The sequence below is a fragment of the Dermacentor silvarum genome, chromosome 1, assembly GCF_013339745.2.
Source record: "Dermacentor silvarum isolate Dsil-2018 chromosome 1, BIME_Dsil_1.4, whole genome shotgun sequence".
Taxonomy (NCBI): domain Eukaryota; kingdom Metazoa; phylum Arthropoda; class Arachnida; order Ixodida; family Ixodidae; genus Dermacentor; species Dermacentor silvarum.
This window is the reverse complement of record NC_051154.1, coordinates 153,566,026-153,589,376: the sequence shown is the minus strand read 5'-3', so window position 1 is coordinate 153,589,376 and position 23,351 is coordinate 153,566,026. Positions and strand designations below refer to the sequence as shown.

Genomic DNA, 23,351 nt, shown 5'->3' with positions numbered 1-23,351 from the left:
AACGGACCGAAGTGATCGATGTGGATCGTGTGAAAGGGCTTGCCGCCTTTGTCAATACTGTGCAGCTTGCCCGGTCTCTTTCCAGCGGGAATCTTGTGAAAGAGACATTCGATACACGCGGCGATATATCGTCTGACATAGCACTTCATGCCTGGAAACCAGTACGCTTCCTTCAATTTCGCCATTGTTTTGTCCACAGCGAAGTGTCCGATGTCGTCGTGGCAAGCTTTCACCACGCGCCAGCGCGCGTGCTTTGGCACCACCCAAAGAAGTCGTGGCGCCGAATTGCCCTCATTCACCTTTCTGAACACCTTGCCGTTGCTGAGATGGTATTCGCTTTGAACGCGCCGGTCTTCGTTGGACAGGTGCTGCTTTCTGCTCAGTCGCTCCTTTAGTAGTTGAATGTCGGTATCGTTCTGTTGAGCAATCGCGAGGCAGTCGTCGATCTCAATGCATGTTGCGAGGACGTGAAGGCCACCGACAACCTCTGTTTCCTCGGGAGGGTCGTATGGTGAGCGACTCAGCGCGTCAACGTGCGCCGTCGTTGTTCCCTTCCGATACTCGATATCGAAGGCGAACTCTTGAAGACGGAGCCACCATCTGCCGATTCGTGGCAGGAGATCCCTCTTGCTCAACGTTGCTCGCACGGCATTGCAATCTGTGACTACCGTGAATTTCAGACCGATGAAATACGTCCGAAACTTTTCCAGGGCCCACACAACGAATAGCGTTTCTAGCTCGTAGGAGTGGTACCTTTCTTCGCATTTAGTCGTTCGTCGGCTAGCGTAAACAACAGGATGAAACTCTCCGCTCGCTTGTTCTTGCAGCAGTATTGCTCCGAGCCCATCCTTACTGGCATTCGTATGGACTTCAGTTTTCGCTTCGAACGAAAAATGTGCCAAGACAGGCTTCTGAACCAACCGTTTCTTGAGCTCGACGAATGCGGCGTCGTGCTGCGTGGTCCATACCCAGGGCTCATTCTTGGCCGTCAACCTCGTCAAAGGTTTTGCAATACTAGCGTAAGCCTGAACAAACTTTCTGAAGTAGCTAGTGAGACCCAAAAAGTGAGGCAGTTGAAGTACGTCAGCGGGCTTTGGAAAATCGGCGACGCATTGGATTTGGATACTTCCTGGTCTCACGCCTTCCGCAGAAATGTCGTATCCAAGGTAAACCACTGGGTCATAGAAGAAGTAGCACTTGCTCAATCGCAAGGTAAGTCCCGCTCCACGGAGAACATACAAGATCATTCGCAGTGACTGGAGCCCTTCTTCCACAGTTATCGTTGGTAGCAAGATGTCATCCATGTATGCAAGTGCCACTGTGTATCGCAGTGGACCAAGAACGGCGTTGATCATTCTCTGAAATACTACCAGGCCGTTGGCCAAACCAAATGGCATACGGGTGAATTCGTAATGTCCGTCGGGTGTGATGAACGCAGTCTTGTGTCGGGACTCCTTTGCAATAGGAATCTGATAATAGCCCGATGCGAGGTGGAGACTCGTGAAAAGACATTTTCCTCGCAGACGGTCGAGCTGATCATCAATTAAAGGCAGTGGGTATGGGTCCTTTAGTCACTTGGTTGAGCGCACGGTAGTCCACGCAAAGTCGTCGCTCTCCTGTCTTTTTCCGCACCAGGAGGATAGGGCTTGCAGAGCCTGAATTTGAGTCAACGACGATGCCCGCTTGCTTTAGCTCTTCGATGACCACCTTCGTGTGCTCGCTATCCGCAAAGGAAAGCCGATACGGGCGAAACCTTACAGGTTCATCAGTCGTTACTTCAATCTTCATTTCCGCTACATTCGTGTAGCCAATCTCTGAAATGCTGTCGGCAAAACAGTCGCGATACTCGTCGATGAGTTGACCGAGTTTCTCACGGTGCTCCGGGGTGACGCTTGAGCCCGTTTTGAAGTTAATGTTCGCCACTGGACGTGGTTGAGTGGCACTGCAGCTTGGCCCCTCGTCCCGCATTGGCTCTTCGTCGAGGTAGCAGATTTCCGCTCGCGCTACCCGCTCGTGTGCTTTGATGCTGAATTCGTGATGTGATACGTTCATGACGGGAATGCATGTTTCGTTCGCCTCATCGACGTTGACGACGCAACGCGGAATACAGTGTTCGCGCCCCTCTTGGCACCTCAGTTGGGCGTCCACGAATACATCCGCGTTGGGCTCGCCGCCTGTAACGTACAGCTTAACAAATCCAACGTAGTTTGGTGGAACCACTGTGGATTCCCTGGCCCAAAGGCACACTGGGCGTTTCGGAAGATCTTGGATTTCAATGGACCGCAGTGTGCCGTCACTTTCGTACACGTTCTTCTGTTCCTCAAAGATCCTCAAAGTGTTCCCTCGCCGTACAATTGTAACGTCAGGTTGCTCGGTGAAGGGCTGTCCCACGATGAGAGGTATCGCTTGTGACTCGTTCGGCACGATCAGCAAGGGAACGTCAGCTGTTGCTTGATCGACTGTGAGGTTAACGTTTGCCTCACCGCACGGCGTCACACGCCCTGATCCGTAGCCTCCGATGGGGTGAGCGGCTTGTCTATCGCAGTGCATTTGACTCCGATTCGGTCTGCATCCTTACGCCAAATAGTAACGCACTGGCTGCCGAGGTCAACATATGCTCTCACGTCAGTGACCGTTAGCTTTAGCAAGCATGAAATATTTTTCGTTGGCCGCGTCCGCTGCACGGATGTCAAGGTTTACGACGCTCTGAAATAGGCGCGGCCCGCTCTCCTTTTCTTTGCAGTTTCGAGCTTCGTGTCCAATTCGGTTGCAAACGCCACACCTCGCCCTCCGCTGCGGACTCGGGCAGTTGAGAGAGAGATGGCCGTACTTGTTGCAGTTGAAACACCGTGGCCCTCCTTTTTCGTTGGAGAGGGTTTTCCTCCTCGGTTCGGACGGAGAGTTCTGTCGGCTCTCGTTCAAGGTCGTTTCCGGCGCTCGGTTTCACCTGTTGCCATGACCCGCAAGATTTTGAATTCCGCTCACCTTCGAATGGTTTGAATCCCGGGAGCTAACGGTTCCGACGCACTCTTCGAGACGCTTCAGACATCGGAGAAGCTCCTCCGGCGAATCGTACGTGCGAGTACTGATGGCTCTGATGGAGTCCTGATCATTGAGACCGGTTATAAGATACTCAATGCAAGCTTCATCGCTGAGGTTACAACGGCGTGCTTTTGCCAACTTGTCATAGTAGTATGATTCGATGGGCTCACCTCGCCTGTAAATACGGTCCTCCATGTCTCGGTGAAGTCGCTGCATTCCCGATGTCGGGGGGAAAGCGCGCTTGAGCTCCACCTTCCAGTCAGGCCAGGTTTTGTGGACAGACTGGAGGGAATCGTACCACATCTTCACCGGTCCATCCAACCTTGCGAGCGCGTTACAAGATGTTAGTCTGTCCGACCAACAGTAGACTTCCGCGAGGTCGTCCACCCGTCGAATCCACGCATCGACTGTTGGCGAGTCCGACGAAGTAGGGTCAAACAAAGGGACCAGCTAGGCGCGACGTCTCTCCCGCGCCGATTGCAGGCATGGCCGCTGCCTGATGCGACTGGAGGTGCACGATCCCGTTGATTGCTTCCCTCACTGCTGCTTGCACGGTTGCTTGAAGGACTGCCGACATGTCAAACATTGGTCCGGGTGTCGAAGTGGTGCCGCTGGTCGATGCGCTGTCGGGCACGCCTCGGCTTGTGCTGCCTTCCCCGCCATCGGTGCTCCGCCGTTCGCCATCTTCTTCGCTTGTCGGAGCCGTCAAAGATATTCCGTTGCGAGTGACAGGCATGGTAGGGCTCCATGGTGGACTTCTTACGTTCTGGGCGTACGCTATCCCACTTCTGAAGTGTTAAATACGCTTTTAGGAGATAGAGGGAAACTGGAACAGCGGTTACTTTAACGAAAACAACATTTATTTAGGTAAAAGTAAGACGGGGAGTCTGGAATGCGGCGCCTCGCTCGGTGCGTAGCCGTCCCTCTTCTGCCCATGCGCACGGGAGGGGGTTCACTCCAGGCACTCCGGGTTCAAGTTACACGGCCGCCGAAACCACCGGCCGGCCCCACTCGCACAGAACTGGCGCCATCTACGAGCGCCACGCACAACAGAAGCGCCCACAATAGAAACTCTGCTAACTTGCTTAACGACTACTTCTGCTCCGTTTTCACAGAGGACGATGGCACACTACCACAAGCAGGCTCTACTAGAAATGAGTAACTAGAGCTGTTTACACTAACCGAAACAGGCATACTTAACCTACTACTGAACTTAGACCCAAAGAAATCACCTGGACCTGATAGTATACCAAATGCATTCCTTCGCAGATACGCTAGCTGGATGGCCAAGTACTTATTAATAATTTTTAACAAATGACTGTCCTCAGGCGCCCTCCCTAAGGATTGGAAAACAGCTAAAGTAAAAAAATTCAAAAATCTGTTAGCAAAACAGAACCCTCTAACTACAGGCCAATCTCACTAACATGTACAGTCTGTGAACTACTAGAACACATTATCTTAAATCACATAACCGAACACCTTGAACAGGAACAAATACTAACAGCTTGTCAGCATGGTTTTCACAGAGTAGTTTCCACGGTCACACAACTAATTGAGCTTGTTCACGATGTATCATTACGCATTGATCAACGGAAACAAATTGACCTTATGTTTCTAGATTTTTCAAAAGATTTCGATCGCGTAACACATGAGAAATTAATTTATAAACTCGGACTGACCTTAGGAAAAGGACCTATTCTCGATTGGATCAAGGGATATCTTACTAACCACACGCAATTTGTACATGCAATTCAGAAATATTCCATTAAATCGAGCGTCAGATCCGGAGTTCCACAAGGAAATGTTCTGGCTCTAGTTTTATTTCTTATATACAATAATGATCTGCCTTTTAATATTCCTGTCAATGTAAGATTTTTGCTTATGATCGTGTTCTGTATCAGGTAATCAATTCATATAATGACCATCTAGCTTTGAACGACGCTTTATCATTAGTATACAAATGGTATAACGAATGGCAAATGACTTTGAACATTAAAAAATCGTCTACACTATCAATTACGAGGAAAAAACACAGATCAGAATTCAACTACACTATAAATCACGCTACACTTAACACAGTGAAAGAGTTCAAGTACCTTGGCTTAGCATTAACACACGACTTTAGATGTAACGCCATGTTAACAACGTTACCTCGACTTCACAAAAACATTGTTCTTTTTAAACAGACGTCTCCGACTAGCACCCCCAAACACAAAGCTACTAGCATATAACACATTTGTCAGATGAGTATTAGAATATGCTAATGTTGTTTGGTTTCCTTTCACTAAAGAACTCATTAACAAACTGGAAGCAGTTAAAAGGGAGGCACTAAGATGTATTTACAATAAATATAGGCTAACAGACTCACCCACGTAATTGCTAAAGCAGGCCGGTATCCTTACCTTACAAAAACGAGCCAAGCTTGCACGGTTTAAAATGATGTACCAACTTATTCATAACGAATTAAAAGTAGACAGCTCAAAATACTCATCTATAACACAAACACGACCCACCCGACATAAACACACACTATCATTAAATGAACACCCAGTTCATACGGAAAATCATAAGCATTCCTTTTTTCCTTTAATGACGCGTGAATGGAACAAGCTGGACCGTACCATTACAAACAGCCCAACCATATCTACTTTTTTAACATTAGTCGAAAACAAATTACATGCTTCCCAATTCTGACCTACCTGTGTGACCATTTTCTTTGCCATTTTATTTTATTGTATTGTATACCTAATCCAAATTTATTTATAGATTATCACCTCTTGTGTTCTCGCTGCTGTCGCAACTTTAATACTTTGTACTTTGTCATTGCTGAGTTCCATTGTTTATTTATGCTAACTCTTTACCTCTACCAGTTGTTTATTACAAAGCTTATTGGATTGGTATTATTCTGTTATTACTGCCTACCATTCTTTACCGCTTCTAATTGCTAGCTTATTTGATTACCTCTTGTTATTCCTAAGCATACTGCAACATATATCTTGTAATTAACCCTACGATTTTTGATTACTCTCCTTTTTTTACGCTCGTTCATTTTTATTATATACGATGTATTGCTTTATTATTTTCTGCCAACCATATTGTTTGTCTTTGCTCAATGTATTGTTTGTAAACTAAATATTGTGCTAATTGTATTGTTATATTGTGAGACAACTATGTACGTACATGCCTTTTTGTTTATGATCCCTGATGGGATCGACAGTGTAAATATATATATATATATATATATATTATATCAGCAGGTGAAAGAAATTCTGCCACCAAAAACAGTTATTAAAAAACAAAAGCACCTTTTTAAATGCACCAGACTGGACGGCGCATATTGACATATACACTTGACTGCAGTTATTGACGATGTTTATTTCACAGATGATATAAGGTGTAAAAATGCAAAGTGCAGCTTCTCTGGCGCGTGCCGCTTCTGGAATCTCTGCCGCACTTAAGAGGAAGCCACTGGGATGGCTAGTGCTATCATTTTCGGGGCCATATATATAGCTCCGTCCTGCATGAGACGGTGCTGCACTAGAAGATGCAGTTTTGATTCAGGCCTTGCAGAAGGGGTTGTTTTCGTTGGTCCATAAGAACTGGGCGCCACGGCCTTCGGCGTTGTCGCTGAAGTAACCCATTTCGCCATGAGGTCCCGTAGAATTGCACTTGGAATTCAGAAAGCTGTTGATGCTGTCACAAGGGTTCGACTTGAATAGGCAGTGTCGGTTCTCGTGCATGGACTCGATGAAGTACTGTACTGAGCGGCGGTGATGGCAGAACAGATCTGGAAAAGAAAGTGTACAGTCCGCGTCGTCAACAGTTGCTGGCATACGAGCAGATTAAATAAAAAATTCTGGGGTATTATACATGCCAAAACCACAATCTGATTGTGAGGCACGCCGTAGTGAGGGACTCTGGATACATTTTGACCACCTGGGGTTGCAGCCAATGCACGGTACGCGAGCATTCTTTTTCAATTCGTTCCCATCGAAATTCAGCCGCCGCTGCCGGGATTTCACCCCGTGCCCTCGGGCTTAGCAGCGAAACGCCGTAGCCACTACGCCACCATGGCGGGTACGAGCGGGCTTGTGCTGCTTGTAATTGCACTGCGCTTTCTTCGGAGCGCCTTTTTCTCCCAAGCCTACTTTGCCTACTGTGCACCACCATCCGCGTTTTTCTCTCTTTTTTCTTTCTTTCCATTCGCCGGTAATAATTTTGAACCCTTTCCTACGAGACTTGGTAGCAATATAAGGCACTCTGTCTCGCACGTGTGCAAACTGCCTCCCACAATGACATCAATCCTGGTGCACGTCCCTGAGTTTGATGACGTTAAGCTGCTGGTCACAAGAGGTTGATGTACATTGATGACCTCCCCGCAGACGTGCTGATCCGGCCTTCAGCTTTACATCAACCTCAAGTTGTAAGGCTCAGCTGCTGAAATATTCAGGCTTGCGTGCTTTATTCAATAATAAAATTTCGTATAAAATTGCCCTTGTTAGGTAATTTTTTTGGTATAGTAACTCCATGAATCATACTGACTTGCCGAATATTCACGACGCGATGAACATTTCCTTAATTATTTTCGCTTTTTTTTATTTGAAGATAGGTGGAACATAGCTTACAAATTTTCCCCGGACGTGCGAAGTACTTCGCATGGAATCATGGTTTAGTAAGTACCAGTGCAATTCAAACCCGACAGTGAATCAAAGTATGATCCAGGCGTCAACCAATGACGTTATTTGTACGAAGTAAGAGCCTTGTGAGACCAGCCCCTGTTGCGTTACAACGCCGACGTCGCTGTGGATATCTCCCGGACTGCCCAGTACTGCCCAAGGCGCTGCTTTCATCGCATGAGCGTTGGCGTATGCAGCGTCTCGGGCACTCCTGGACAGTTCCAGGACGACAAATCGAAGAGACACATTGCCTGTGCAACTCTGAAATAACGGTAACCCTTTCAAAACACCAAATCACTAATGTAGACGTATGCTTACCGAAGAACCAGCAACCGGGCTGTGACTTTCCACCGTTTGGATAGAAGTTAACATGGCCGAAGGGGCTCTCTATACCCAGTAGGCCTGCAAGAACGTTGCTACCGGCTGTCGTGTGGATGGCGTCTACGTAATATGCGTCCTCCTTGCACACTTGGAAGTCATAGGACTCGAAAAGCGGACCAGCTGCGTCTAACGCTGGAAGAGAGTGACGTCCGTTAAAAAAATGTCTCTATTGTGACCCGTGCCTGTGGAAAAGCACCTTACAGAGCTACATTCTGCCTGACTTAGACGATTTCGCAAACATATCAGCAAGCTTAAGCAGATTCATATCATACATATTCAGGAGCTGCGGCCAAAATTCTTTCAAATTGTGGCTGGTTTACGATCGGTTAACCTATAGAGTTCTTTTTTATTCACCTATAAGAAAAACTAGCGCTTGTATATGCATATGAATGCATTGACATTTTCTCAGAGAGCTCAGACACCCTGAGGATGCGTCTGGCTAGCAGCGTTCCGTCTGTCAAAATGTTTCATTTCTTACTGAAACCGCATGTAAAATGCCAATTGTTCTTTACTATTATGGAAGTTATTTTTCTAATAAACCATGAAAACTCTAGCTTAGTTGTGCAATTTATGGAGCATGAGCAGTACACCGGCGGCCGCTAAAGTTGGAAGAAAACTGCAAGGTCAGGTGTCACAGTGCCTCCGTTTAAATCTTTTGTTTTTGTTTTCTTCGTTCGCTTTTATATTTAATGTGCGTAAAACGTAAAATATGCATTAATGGAAATAGATACGTTATATGATGATTTCGTTCCAAAAGCAATATATGTGAGAATATTATTACGCATTAAGCAAAGCCACGTTCGAAACAAGACTTGCACACCTACATACCGGCATTCGCATGGTTCCACAGCGTTTGTTAGGAAACTAGTCATCTTTTTAATAATAACCACTACTCTCAGCCAAGTTCGTCATTTTTATGGTACTTTCATAGGTTGAAGACAGATAACTTACAATGAAAACATATCCTTGATGTGCTCGGAAACGAAGTTGTAAATGAAAAGGGAGGCGACGGTACCACTTTCAGAATTAACGGCTTCCTGTGCTCTCGTAGACTGTGGTAATGACCAGCCAAATAATTAAGGACAGTATTTGTTTGGTAGCGAAGGGAATTGTGAAACTGAATTGTGGCTTTCCCTTACAATTTTCTTAGCCAACAAGACAACACTCATCCCATCATACTCTGAAGACGGCCAACATAGACTCATTTCGTGTTGGCCGTATGTGTCCCTTTACAAAGTGCGAACGCAAGTGGTCCTACATAATGTGCTTAATTGTTAATAACGTCTGTGAGTCATCGTATGCGAAACTGTATGTGCGCCAATTCACATTTATTAAATTGTAAAAGTAGATGCTTTACTTTGGGAGAACCTCGCATAGGCCGAATTAAAGCGGCATTTACTACAGAAGTGCTGAAGAATTCCTGGGTTGCAACATGACTGTGAAATTCCTTTCCGCTTATTCACAGTGTGGTCTGTGCACTTTCTGATACTTCTGTTTATGCTTGTTGTCTGCTCCGAATAAACAATAGTTGTGAGTTGTCGCCTGTCCTGTATCTTTCTTTCTTTCGTCCTTGTCTTAAAGTTTGCGCTTGTTAAAGCCTGCAAATTGCAGAGAGTTCCTAGACGACGATTTAGGCAACCTCCCTATTTTGTATCTCTGACCTGCTCAAGCATCGAGGAGGGACGAAAATTGTATGCATACCGGTGATACGCCCAATTTTTGTTCCTGTTGCGTTGAAGAAATGGCGTCCACAGAATCCGGCAACCTGTGCGCCAAGACTGAAGCCGACCAGATAGACTTGTGTGGCATTCACGGTGTCCGGATGAGCATGTATGAGTTCTTGGATCAGCAAGGACATCTGGCGGCCGACCAAAGCAGCGTTTGCTGCCGCGGAGACGTAGTCTGGCGCCTTACTGCCCTTGCTCCAGTCGACCAGTACCAGGTTCACATCATTCTGCAAGTATTGGCAAACAGTCAAGCATGAGTGAGGAAAAATAAAGAAATCCTCTGCACAGGGGTACTTATTTTTGCGTAAGCGTTCAGGCATGGGGGTACTAAAAGCAAAAAATATATTTATTTCGCTTGAAGCTTATAGATGGAACTCAATGTCGCAAAGCAACAGTGAGGTTTTGAGAGACCGAAGTGCACCTACACTCTTAACCAGCGGTTTGGTTTCATCCACATGCTTCCGGCATGCGTCTGTATTGATCATGTACTGCAACTATGCAGGCCGCTCCAGTATTTAACAGCGGTGTCTTAGACTTTAACTCGACCAAGAAAAAGCGTCAACACTACAGTCAGGGCACGTTGGACTATCGGTGGCGTAGCGTGGTTGTTTTGAACAGCTCACCAGATTCAAGAAGGCTTCCTTCAGGTTGATCACCCACTTCTTTTTCACTGAAGCGCCGAAGCCGTGGATCACAAACACCAGTTCCTTGGTTTCGTTGAAGTGAGCGACGTTGAGCGTTGCGTTGTCAGCGTAGTCTAACAGCACCGGAATATCCTTGTTAAGTTGCGAGTGGAGCAGGAACTCGGTCCCTATGACTTCTGGCGATTTCGGACTGGAGGCGAAATGGGAGAATTTTCCGCCTAGGCGATCGAAGCAACCGACCTTGTCGTAGCACACCGTGTCATCGCTGTAGAAGGCATTCTTGGGAAGTTTCTGCGCAAATTAAAGGTAGAGCGTTTTTAACAGTGGCATTGTTCCCACTGACAAGATGTCGGATTGCTTGAAAGCTTTTTTTTTTCTTTTTCGCGTAAAAGATCTTTCAGGTTAAAAGCCGGCGGAGAAATTTTTGTTTGCATGAGGTGCATACATGATTGCGAAATGAATACACAGTGCCTATATCCAGAGAATCGAGTAGAAAAGTTATCCAAGAACATTTTTCTGTTGTATGCAATAAAAATGCAGTACTGAGTTGTCTGTCTTTCTTTTTGTCAGTTTCCATGGGAAGTGCTGCAAATAATTATATTGGCATTGAAACAATACAAAAGTAGATGGGGTTGTTAACTCACGCGTTGAACATTTGAAAAGATGAAAAGTGTAGTTACTATGGCGGCTGACATGCAATAACCTTACAGTGCTAAGAAATTAGGTAGAAGGAGCACGGAATTACCCCGCGTTATCATCGGAGACGTACAACGTTAAAAAGCACATTTCGGAAACATCCAAATACGTAATCAGCAGCAACAATATGTTCAATATTCATTGTTTTTGTACCGTATTGGCTGTGCGATATTTTTTTTCCTTGATCAGGCAGTGATAATATATGAGCAGCTGTTTTCTTTATAAATTATGAGATAATTTAGCAGAACTGCCTCTGCTACCCTGCTCGAAGGCGTTAGCATATCTTTCACCTGTGTCTGTTAAGCCACTGCCATATAAGAGGTGTGTGTGAGGGGGGGGGGGGGGAGGTGTGACAGAGGGGGTTGCTCTCGTGTGGGCGTAAGGAGTGGGGTACCAGGCATATTACGTTACGTCAACGAGTTTTCAGCAGTTGTTGTGACAATGCTGGTTCGACACTTCCCACTCAAAATGCACCTAGCAGAAGGAAATCAATATATGAAAAAGCCATTTTATGCTAAACAGCCCCTAACTGGATACTCCGTCAAGGCTCTCTATTCATGGGCTATACCGGAGGTAACACATGCTAAGGGCAAGTGCAAATACGAAAAAAATATTTGTTCGGTAATCGATCAATTTAAAAATAAAAGTGTTGAGTTAACATTATTTCTCTAGTCATTTGAAAAGACAATACATTGGTTCCATCGATGCATGATTGAGCAGGGCTTGATAATTAGAGCCCGTCATTTAGTGGTTCGGAAATCAGCTCAGGGACTATACTAGTTCGCCATCTACGCACGCACGATCCAGACAGCTTTGCGCTGACTGGATCAAAGCAGAACGAACCAAAAAATTTACGCTGACTGGATCAAAGCAGAACGAACCAAAAAGAAACTAAAAGTGAAGGTGAAAAAAGAAACAAAGAACAGACAGAAATTCAGGACGCACGGGTATGCAAGTTCCAGTTTGCTGCCTGAGCAGCGAAAACCTGTGATTTCTTAATAATTATGGTAACTTAGCGCCAATTAATAAGGGACGCAATGAACAAAATAGACAAGGACGGGCGCTTATGTCCTTGCCCACTTTGTTCTTTTGTGTCCTTTATTAATCTGCGCTAATTTACCATAATTATTAGGCATGACCAAATAGCCCAACAGTCTGTTCTCCTATGATTCCTTTAACAGGTTTTTCAGTATGCGCCTCTTAGCCAGCTTTCGGACGTTCACACTTGTGTTTTCGGCGCTTGCAAGTTTTGCGTCATGGCTACATGACTTCAAAAGTAACTTATTCCAGAGAAAGAAAAGGCAAACAACAGAGAACACCCATGTTGCCGGTAGTGGGCGCTATACCGCTGCTCATATAGGGCAATCAATGCTAATTTTCAGGCTGCTGTAAACAAGTTTCAAGAAATACAGTAACTGCTAGATTTACGACGTAAAGCTTCTTGGGAGCTTTGATATATCCGCGCAGACTACTGTATACGTATACCCCTATACAGACAACAACGTCACATTATGCCCCATAATTATTCACTCTTGTTTTTAGAAAAGTAAAACGTGATTTTTCTGCTGATAATCAATGACTGCTGGATTTTCCCCCGGTGGCTTTGTTTCTCCTACGTGCTCTTATATTTCTTCGTAAGTTTAATTTCCGTAAACTATATGTGCGCTAGAGTATGAAAAATCTGTTGCTGCCAAAATGTCTCTTGATTTGACCTTGCCCTGCCCTCGGCTCTATCACTGCTAACACACTTTAGTTGCAGGTTTGATGCCTTATGGTATGTGCACCCACTAGTGACGGCATGAACTATACGCAACAGGTCACTGTTGGCAGCACCAGTTCTTGCAAATAATGTTATGATATTCTATTGAACCAAAGCGTAAATAGAGCGCATTCGCACACAGGTTCATAATTTGTCCGTCTTTGCACATGCACTAACGTAAAATTTGACTATTCAGAGCCCAAACACAATCAGAAGTTGTGTAGCTGTCATTTTGGTATGACACAGTATTCAACGCCAGACCTTTCATGGCGGCATTCGACAAAGTAGTGCGTTCAACTACTGCGTCGCACACTATTTAACACTGTGCTGTTAGATGTCCGGACTTTCTACATCATTTTTGTTCACGAAGTACCTGTTACTGTAGCTTAAGCACGACACGAGGCATCGCCCTTTCATCCATCATATCTTATTGCGCTGTATCAGTAACTGCAATCTGCTTGCTCTATTTCTGGAGCGATTTATTTTTTCATGCTTATCAGGTGACACGAGTATTGTAAGCGAGTTTCATTGGCATTGACTCCTAAAAGGCTTGATAGGGTAGAATAGATTATTTCCTCCCAGTGTTAGTGCCTGCGTGTGATCCCCAGCGTATAAAGAAACAAACGGGTTTTGCGCTCTTGCATTTCTTCCTGCGCCGAGCTCACCGAAAAGCAGTAACGTCAGAGATCTATAGCGCTAAGAACCAAGCTGTTAGGCCCTCCTCCTCACGGCAATAACCTCATCGGGGTTCAGCACGCTCAGTACACAAGGACGCCATCTTTTAGGGCACTCGTTGGGTAGTCTGACGCATCGTGGTATGTGCCCGACCAGCTTCCAGTGCAGTCACGTTGAGGAGCGTAATTTGGTGCGCAATAAGAGCAATAAATGCGTGGTTTCACATTCATCGCGGAAAAAGGACGTGAATAGGCAACGCATTAACTGGCGCATCTTTCTTTTTCCCTTGTTTTTTGTGTCTTGCCTTTGCCGAAGTTGTCCAACGTGTTCGCACGGCCTGACACTCAGCTCTCATTCTTTTCTCCCGTGGAAAGCGTCCGGAAGTTTTTATTGTAAAGAAGGGACCGTATTCTTTTTATGATTCTCAACTTATCTAGATGTGGCATGCGTTCCAGTCATTCAGCAGGCAGTTATTTTGTCAACGCGGGAAAAAAACGACACCGTACAGCAATGTGTCGTCTTCCTTCTGCGTTGTCAAAGCAAGTGCCTGCTGAATTCCCGGAACGTACTCTTATCCTTTGCAAAGGAACGTCTGCAGCACATTTGGAAAGTCAATGGCTATTTAAAAGTATTAATTGCTTATAAAGTTAAGAACCGTTTTTTGAGAAACGTGTTTTATTTTACAGAACATGATCTGCTATTTTTACGCCGTCTTCGAAAATGGAATGGCCCTAGTATTTTGGAATCCTATTTCTCAAATTATTTTGTGGAGCATTCGCATTTTTCCACCCAGCTACAATGGAGCGTTCTTAATAAGAACATTTTGGATTCACAGTTTCCGCTCATCTATGGTCAGTACTGTGATAACCTTAGTCCTCCCACAGCCCCCGAATGTAGTCGTATGGCGCCGGATCAAGGCTGTGATGCTGTGACCCCGCGGAGATCAGTCACGCACGGTAAGCTACCGCGCAATTTCCGGATTATATATTGTTTTCCTATAATGAACCCTCCGTCAGCCGTTCTTTACTATCATCGTCACAGTGGAAAAATTCTCTGACCCTCTCTTTTACAATAAAGTTCGTTTCGTTGATATAAATATGTAGTTTTTAACCTTGTAGCAAATTTCTCGTAATTTATTCTCTGGATGCCCTCTACAGCCGCTGCACATGGAATGATAAGAACTAGTTTGGAGCAGGTGTGAGTCTGTGTTTGAGATCAACTCTAATTCGGTCAAGCAACACAACGAAACGGCATTGTGTCGCACTAACAGGTCATGACTATAGGCGACTAGTTTAGGCTGCTGCAATGTGACTCGAGGTTAACTATAATCAGTTCGTTTGAAAACACAAAAATATACAAATACACAGTAAGGAAAAAAAAAGTAGGATCAGGCTGGCAACTGCCACCGAAAGGGACACAACGCCTGGCTATTCTTCAAGAATGAAGAAATAGAAGCATATAAATGGAATATGAAATGGATAAGGAAAGATGGAAGAAAGAACAAGATGACAAATCACACGTTAAATAAAAACATCAATAGCACACAATAGCGCACGCCAGTACTAACAGCAAAAAACATCCCCTCGGGTCAGCACAAATGCAAAAACGAAAAAGGACTACTAAAGAAACATACAGTCCGAAGTATTGTTACTCAGTGCAAAAGCCACGTAGTTTAATATCATACGTATCACACATTAGGGAAAACGGGAGATGGAAATTCAAGACGAGAACAAGTTGAAAGTAGCAGCCTGGCTCCTGGTTTCACCTTGTTCTCGTGTTGCTCATCGTATCGCACATTAGGAAGTTTATTGCGGAGCTCATTAACAGTTTTATTCGTGTATCAAATGGCATGCCAACGTCGATGTAAATGGTAGTGTTCATTTCTCAACAGAAGGCATCAGACACAGCGTTCAACAACATTCCAAGTTTATACCACTGTTTCTTCTGCGGGCAGTTTAGGGGAAACATACAATTTAGTATGTCTAAGTAACCTTGGTTATTACCAGTATTATTTTGTTTCCGAATATGTTTTTCTATACTGCTATAATTTAGAGTCTAGTATTTCAGTATTTCAACACCGATTCTTTCTTCTTACCTTGACTGCTTCGTTAGCGAGGTGAATGCTTCGAAGCATCCTTTTCCCCCACTTCAGCTCTTCGATGGAAATCATTTCCATGTCCGAACAGCAACCTTCCCTTTTCTCTTTCGCATCGGACTTCTGTTGGTCGCGATGAAATTTCTTGCTGGCCTCTTGAGTGGCAGCATGCGAAGTAGCTAGCAGAGCAACTAATGAAACAAAAAAAAAACATTAAACAATATGAATTACCGCTTTTCGCTTGCTACGTTCTCGCCCTATGCAACGAAAACGGTGACAAGAATAGTGACAATAGTCGCTATGGGCAATAACAAAGACATAAAAACTAAATGGCTTGTATTGTTTGGTCCTTTTAACACAATGCTCCCCTTTGTTTTCTTCGATCCTCTCGATCTTCTTTTCATAGCATAAACTTCACAAAACTTTCGAAAATTTCGAGTTGCTCGTAACCCAGCATAAGCCACGCAGCCATCCTTTCTTCAAATTTATTTCATTCACTCACTCGTTGCTATTTTTTTGCACCCATAAGAACAACTCCACAGCTGCTGGCCTCTCTCCCTCTTTCCCTCTATTATGCACTGTAAACTCACAGGTAAAAACAATGCATGCGAACGAGTTAAAAGTCATAAACTGAGTCATAAGATCAGCAGCTGGCGCCGTTCATTACTCATCTTCTGAAAGAAGTACATAATTGCTCGCCACCTGTCACATGTAAACTATCCTTTACAATCACATCAGTACGCGAGCATTTTTTGCATTTTCTGTTTTCTTATTTTTGACTATGCATTTCTCTAAATCTACTTAGCCTCCGTCTGCGTGCATTAAAAAAACTAAACTGACTGTCCAGCCACTCAAGCAGCAATGCATACTTTAACAACACTGCAGGTAATAATCTTCCTGTGTTTCTTTATTGTTTTATGCTCTCTCTCTTCCTTCTTTCTCTTCCCTTCTTCCTTCCCCCAGCGTATGGTAGCCAACCGGAGTCTTGACTGGTCAACATCCCTGCCTTCTTTATATCCCCCTTTCTCTCTTTATGCTCTGTAGCGGTATATCATGCTACAGGGAGGATGGATTAATAAATTCAATTTCTGTCAGCCTCAATTTACTCTTCTGATATGTATTCCCTCCCTTCTTCCTAACTATACCAATCGCGCTCCGCCGTCCCTTCAGAAGAAATGCTTCTGTCATTTCAAGGCACTCTTTTTTCTCAAGACACTCGTGGTCGCAATGATTCTGTTCTCCAGCACATGTAAGTGAAAGCCACGATGCTCGCGCTCGTTTATCGAGGAGTGAATACTTGAGCACCCAAGCGCATTATTCAACGCCGTTGACTGCAACACGGCACGCCACTTCTCTGCATCACAGCGCGCTATTTCTGGATAAACCTTAATGTGATGGTGCCACTCGATCAGTTTGGAATATTTGTCACGCTTTTCCGAAAGGGTTATTGCTAAGTTATGCATGGTTCTGTTTTTCTTTTTGTTAAGTCTAAGATCATCAAACAGCTGAAATAATTTTTCGAAATTTAGTCGAAAATGAAAATGGCCAATATGGTAGGCAAATAATAATAATAATAATAATAATAATAATAATAATAATAATAATAATAATAATAATAATAATAATAATAATAATAATAATAATAATGGCAATAACAATTCATTTATTTACCGTGCCCAAGAACAACCCTAAGGTCTGAATGCTGGCGCACGCCTACATTTATTAATAAACAAGACAAAAAACACTGAAGGAGAATATAGGTAAAAAACAATTGATAAAAAGAACAATTTTGAAAACAAGAGTGTACATACAACAAAGAACAAGGGGAATACAAAAGAAAAAGGACGAGAAGGGCAGTTCAACAATGTTTGAAACTATGACACAATAACGCAAAGCTCGGAAAAGAACAATCACCGCGAGTTATGAAAAAATATCGAGATCATGAAAATAAGCATTATAAAGACTCAGTATTCTGTAGATGGTTGAGTGTTGGTGATGACAGGCAGGAACATAGAAAGGTCTATGTTCTCAGGTGATCTTGCGTGGAATCGAAACATGATACAGCTCAGGAGTTCGGGGCAGGTGAGGATACCGTGAAGGAGTTTGAAAATAAACAAATGGTCAGAGCGATTACGCCGGCAGCGAAGTAAGGGCAATGAAATAATCCAACAGTGCTAGAAGAAGGACCAGTACCCGTGCTAGCAAAGCGGTAATAATATATGCTTAAACATTTTCTGAACTCGATCTATAATGTTGGATCTATAAATGCCACTCCAGACAACCGACACATATTCGAGTTGAGGAAAGCTGGTTGTTGTGTAAAACTTGAGGAACAGTGTAGGAGAATTGAATTCTTTCGATAGTCTGCAAACAGTGCCAAGAGAGCGCATACCCCTCATTGCAACACGTTTAGTGTGCGCTGAAAAGTGTAAGATTGGATCAAAAAGTACACCGAGATCATTGATCTCACGGACCTTACAGAATGGTCCAGTAACTACAGAATAAGAAAAAGAAATGATTGCTGTTTTGTGTGTGAAAGTCATGAATTTGGTCTCGGTAGCATTCAAGGTGAGTTTATTGTCCTTGCACCATTTAGAAAAATAAAACAGGTCATACTGCACGATGCAACAGTCATCAGCAGTATGAATTTTTTTTAAATGTTGATGTCAGTCGGATACAGAAGGAATGAAGAATTCCGAATAGCCGAAAGAACGTCATTATAAAAATTTAAAAAACGAAGTGGTCCAAATACTGATCCTTGAGGGACACTGCTAGTTGCCATGTAAAATGAAGAATCGGCCATTGACGTTAATATAACATGATCTATCAAGAACTTAAGGGACAATTGACGAGTCAACAACAAACTGCTGGAAGCTTGATCAGAATCAGTGAGTGGCTGACTACATCAAAAGTTTGCTGAAGTCACAGTAAATGGTGTCATCTTGCCCCCTTTGAAGTACCGGCGCGGAGATCTGTGTCATGAAACTTGCGAGATTTGTGATAGTGGAGCGGCCGGTGAGAAATCTATGCTGATTCGGAATCGTAACAGACAATATGTTGTGAAGCGCAAGCTCAAAAATGTTAGATGCGGCACAGAGAAGAGAAATCAGGCGATAATTCGAGACATCGGTTTTTTTTAGCCAGACTTAAATACAGCAATCACACGAGCTAATTTTCACATGTGAGGGAAAGCGGAATTATTCAAAAAGTTATTAAATCTACATGTCAATATTGGGGCAAATACACTACCGCCTGCTTTTATAATTAATAATAATAAGAATAATACCATTATTTCATAAAAATATTACAAATTCAATAACCGGTCAGCCCAAGCCATGAAGGCTTGTCGGGCTGTACCCGGCAGTCAGCGACAAGTACTAGAAAATAAAGCAAGGCTAGCAACCGCTAAACTGAAGCAAGCTACAAAACAAAAAGCAAACTACAACACAAAAAGAAGGCTACAACACAAAGGCAGAGTACCAAAGAAAAAAGAAGCCCACTTAGGAGCAAAAGCAAACTATAAAAAAATAAAGTGAAACAGACAAGGATACACACCAATCTAGACCAAACGAAACTAATCGAAGCTACGGCACGGGCTCTATGACAACTAAACAGAAGAAAAATTGGTATTGAGGTACAGTTTGAGTGTCCGTTTTGATGAAATAGAGTACAGTTCAGTGGCTAAAGAATGAAAAACGTTAGGAACATAATATTTTCTGGTATAACGACCAAAACGGTATAACACCACGGGGTAGTGAACTTATTATGGTGTCTCAGTGGTCTGGCAGGAATCAAAGGAAAAAGAAAATGACTGTTCCAGAAATGTTTTATCACCACAGTTTGAAAAAATAGTGCGTCGAATGAGGGCAACTGTAAAAAGGAAAATAGATTATTGTTAGGGGGAATGGTCTCATTGTATGCAACATTTTGAAGAACAGATTTCAGAATAGAATTCAATTTTGCACGCCATGTAAATGAACAGTGATGAAATAAGATAATTCCGTATCTAAGATAGCTGTATACAAGTGCGTGAACAATGATTTTCCGGGCAGAAAACGGGAACAGGTATCTAGAGTTATACAGAAGACAAGATACTGCACGAAGCTTTTTGATAATACCTGTAAAATGAGTGTTCCAAGTCATATCAGAATCAAACATGATGCCTAAATATTTTACATTAGTTGAGAACTCTAATGGTATGTATTTGCAGTTTATACAACTCGAGTCGTGAACAAAAACTGTCACAAGACGATCAATTTTTTTATGGGGATTATGAAAGCAAACTAGTTTAGTCTTTTGTCTATTAATTCCAATTCTGTTACTTGTACACCAGTCCATTACAGACGTGGCATCTGCTTGAAGGTTATAAACGCACGTATTAAATGATGCTTGAGTTGATCGACAGAAGGACAATGTCGTCGGCGTACTGGAATATGCGGCATTTTGATACAAATTGAGGCAAATCATTCACGTACAGGTTAAATAAAAGTGGAGATAAAACAGACCCCTGGGGAACACCCGATTTTAACATTATTTTTGTACTGGAGTAGTCACCTATGCGCACCACCTGAGAGCGGTTACTGAAATAACTAGACAATAAATTTATAAATGGACCCCTGAAACCAATTCTTTCTAGCTTATCAAGAAGTAATATGTGAATAACAGAATCAAAAGCCTTACTTGCATCCAAAAAAAGAACACATACGAATTCGTTATTATCAAAAGCTGAATAGATAGTGTCCGCAAATTCTTCTAGTAGGGAAATAGTGCTTTTTCCCTGGATGAAACTAAACTTTGTCTATGAGAGAACATTATTTTTATTTAGGAAATTGGTCATCGTTACGAGAAGGTGTTTTTCAATTATTTGACTGATTGCAGGCAGAATGGAAATTGGTCTATAGTTCTCTACTTTGCTATGAGAACCACTCTTATAAAGCGGCTTGACCACAGCCACTTTTAAATCATCGGGAATAACGCAATGATCCACATACCCATTAATAATGAAGAGAAGGACTGATTCAAGCACAGAAAAATTACGTTGAATATCATGTATGGAGATACCGTCTATACCAGGTGGTTTCTTAGGTCGAAAGCTAAACACGATGCTGTGCAAGTCTTCTGCAGTAACCGGTGGCAGGAATGCCGATCGTACAGTATTAGGAAAAGCACGAGACGCAACGCTAGCGAAAGGCTGAAGATGTGAGGACGCTTTAGTAAAAAAGTAATTAAATTCTTGAACGGCTAACGTGAGGTTGCTAAAATGTTTTGCGAATACATCTTTTAGAGGTTGGTTGGTGTTTCGTCCAAATACTTCATTAATAGCTGACCATGTCTTCCTGGGGGAGTATTTGCTTTCACGAAAGGTCTTATAGTATAATACTGCCGTCTTACCGATCGAATCATGGCATTTACCCTGTTGCGGAGCGATCTGTACAGATCTCTAAGGTGTGTATTGTTTGGCGAGCGCTTACAACGTGCCCAAAGGGCATCTATTTCTTTAATAGCCGTCAGTATATCGCACGTTAGCCATGGAAGTTTGGGGTTGCGTTTTTTCACGGCCATTGTTTTCTGGGCGGTAATTTTTAAAGAACGGATTACATCAACAAAATGCTCATAAGCGGTGGACGTCGTGACATTACGTAGAAATTTGGTCCAACCATCATTGGCCACAAGATTGTCAAATTTAGCGATATCAACTATGTTTAGGCGATGAACGTTAGGGTGGGATCCAAAGGGAACTTGCAATGCAAGATGACAGCCAACAATGTAATGATCAGCCAGTTTACACTTGATTACCGCTGAAACGGTGCTAGCCGATGGGGCTCTTACATTCACATGGTCAAGGCAAGATGACACCATTTTGCTTCTAATATATTTCTCTCGCGTGTAGGCAGTAATCGTTGGACTGACTCCCCACCCATTTTGATAGAGTGTTAAGGTACTCGCAAACCACTGGCCTTGATGGCGATAGAGTGTCAATATTAATGTCCCCAATCAGACAAAGTAGACTATTTGGTGATAAGGAGTGAATAAGATCGTTTAATTCTATTAAAAATAAATTTGCATTTCCTGAGGGAGGCCTGTAAATAGAAACTAGACTGATATCGGCATCAGGCACTAAAATTTTTAGCGCAACACACTCGGCAGAGCTGAATTTTGTGGCGAAAGATGAAGCTTTTAACCTTTTATGCACAAACACCATGACGCCACCTCCACTCCCTATCTGCCGGGTGAAAGAATAGTTGGAATATTGCCTAAGCAAAAATAGGGGAACCAAACTGGCATGTATGTTGATTTCCGTTAGGACGATTACATCTAATATGTGGTCAGTGTTATGTAAAATTGCGGAGGGATTGTGGAGGGGATGTCATCACGGCCGCAGGATAGAGAAGGCTTCAACCGCTTAAGGCATTCGTCGATGATCTTTTCATTAAACAACACAGCACAATATGTAGGAACCGTCGTGTGCTACTGAGTGACACCAACGTTGAAAACTGAAGCTTTTTATAAGGATGAGAAACGGGCAGCAAAACTTTCCGCAACTGCATCGACTTCTACTCCGCTAGAGTCAAACCGGCGAAAACGCTCTCCACCTTTACTAGAGCGCTTGCGTATATAGTACTTCCAAAATTCCGCCGGCGGGTCGGAGTCGCTCTTTTCCAAGAACGCAATATATGAGTCACGATCCCGCTTATAGAGGCCTTTGCAGAGATCCCGCAAAAAGCGGAATTCTTCTCTCTACTCATTAGGCACAGGACTTCTAGATTTTCGGTGAAACCACACCAAAAATAAACTATTTAAACCGGAGCATGCCGTACACCGAAGACATTACGTTGGTTCATCTTTGAGACAACGCCTGCTGATCCTGCTGAAATGTACGCCTTAGTAACTTGCATAAGCAAGAGAATGGACAGTAATTTAAGCATTTGTTTGAAGAACATAAGTTTGCTTTTGTCGAGGAAGTTCGCCGACCTTGTGCGCCATACTGTTTGATTGTGCGAATGAGCACCAGGACATCGTGCACGTTTAAATTGGCAGAATCAAACAGTACTAGGCGTACAAGAGAGTTGGCGTGACAAGTAGGATATATAGTTCGCAATCTACTCACACAGAAAGAGCTTGAGAAACATTGCCAGCGGCTGCGGGCTTTCCTGGAGACAGGACTGTGAGTCTACTGAGCCTGACAGATGTCCGTTACTGGCAGCTTTTTTATCGTGGCGGACCTTAAAGCCGGTTGCGTCCATGGAGAGAGAGGGGTATTCCCTGGGACTAGACATAAAGCACATGATAATGGGCGATTTCGTTATCTCACATTGGCACTCCTCTGTTTCTCACGAGCTCATTATCAGTCGTGCGAACTGAACTATGGTATTTTTTTTCTGGCGTGCTTGCAGGGCGTCAGACGACACGCAACTGCAGGAATTGAAGCGTGGCGTGTTCTCGATAAGGTTATATGCCTAACTTGCACAATATCAGGGCAGCGGCGGTTGTACAAACAAAAGTGTCATGACTTACCGTGGGCGCCCCGTAATCAGCTAACACTAAAATGATCGTATGAGCGTAAGATAGCGCTGGAAGACGGTAAGCAAGCGCAAATTTTTGCAACCGAGCAGCAGTGTTGGGGAGTCGACGCATTTTACACTGCGCGTTGGCACG

At 43.6% G+C, this 23,351-nt stretch overlaps 1 protein-coding gene across 1 annotated transcript; it reads right to left on the bottom strand.

Annotated features, from left to right (window-relative positions):
* Nucleotides 1–6,410: 6,410 nt before the first annotated feature.
* LOC119436259 (phospholipase A1-like) lies at nt 6,411–22,954 on the bottom strand. The gene is made up of 6 exons (XM_037703053.2): nt 22,804–22,954; nt 15,696–15,886; nt 10,450–10,761; nt 9,801–10,053; nt 8,037–8,231; nt 6,411–6,829 (listed from the first exon to the last, which is right to left on the bottom strand). Exons 1-6 carry the CDS (start codon nt 22,937–22,939, stop codon nt 6,600–6,602), a joined length of 1,317 nt encoding a protein of 438 aa, XP_037558981.2. The 5' UTR covers nt 22,940–22,954; the 3' UTR covers nt 6,411–6,599.
* Between the last annotated feature and the right edge of the window lie 397 nt (nt 22,955–23,351).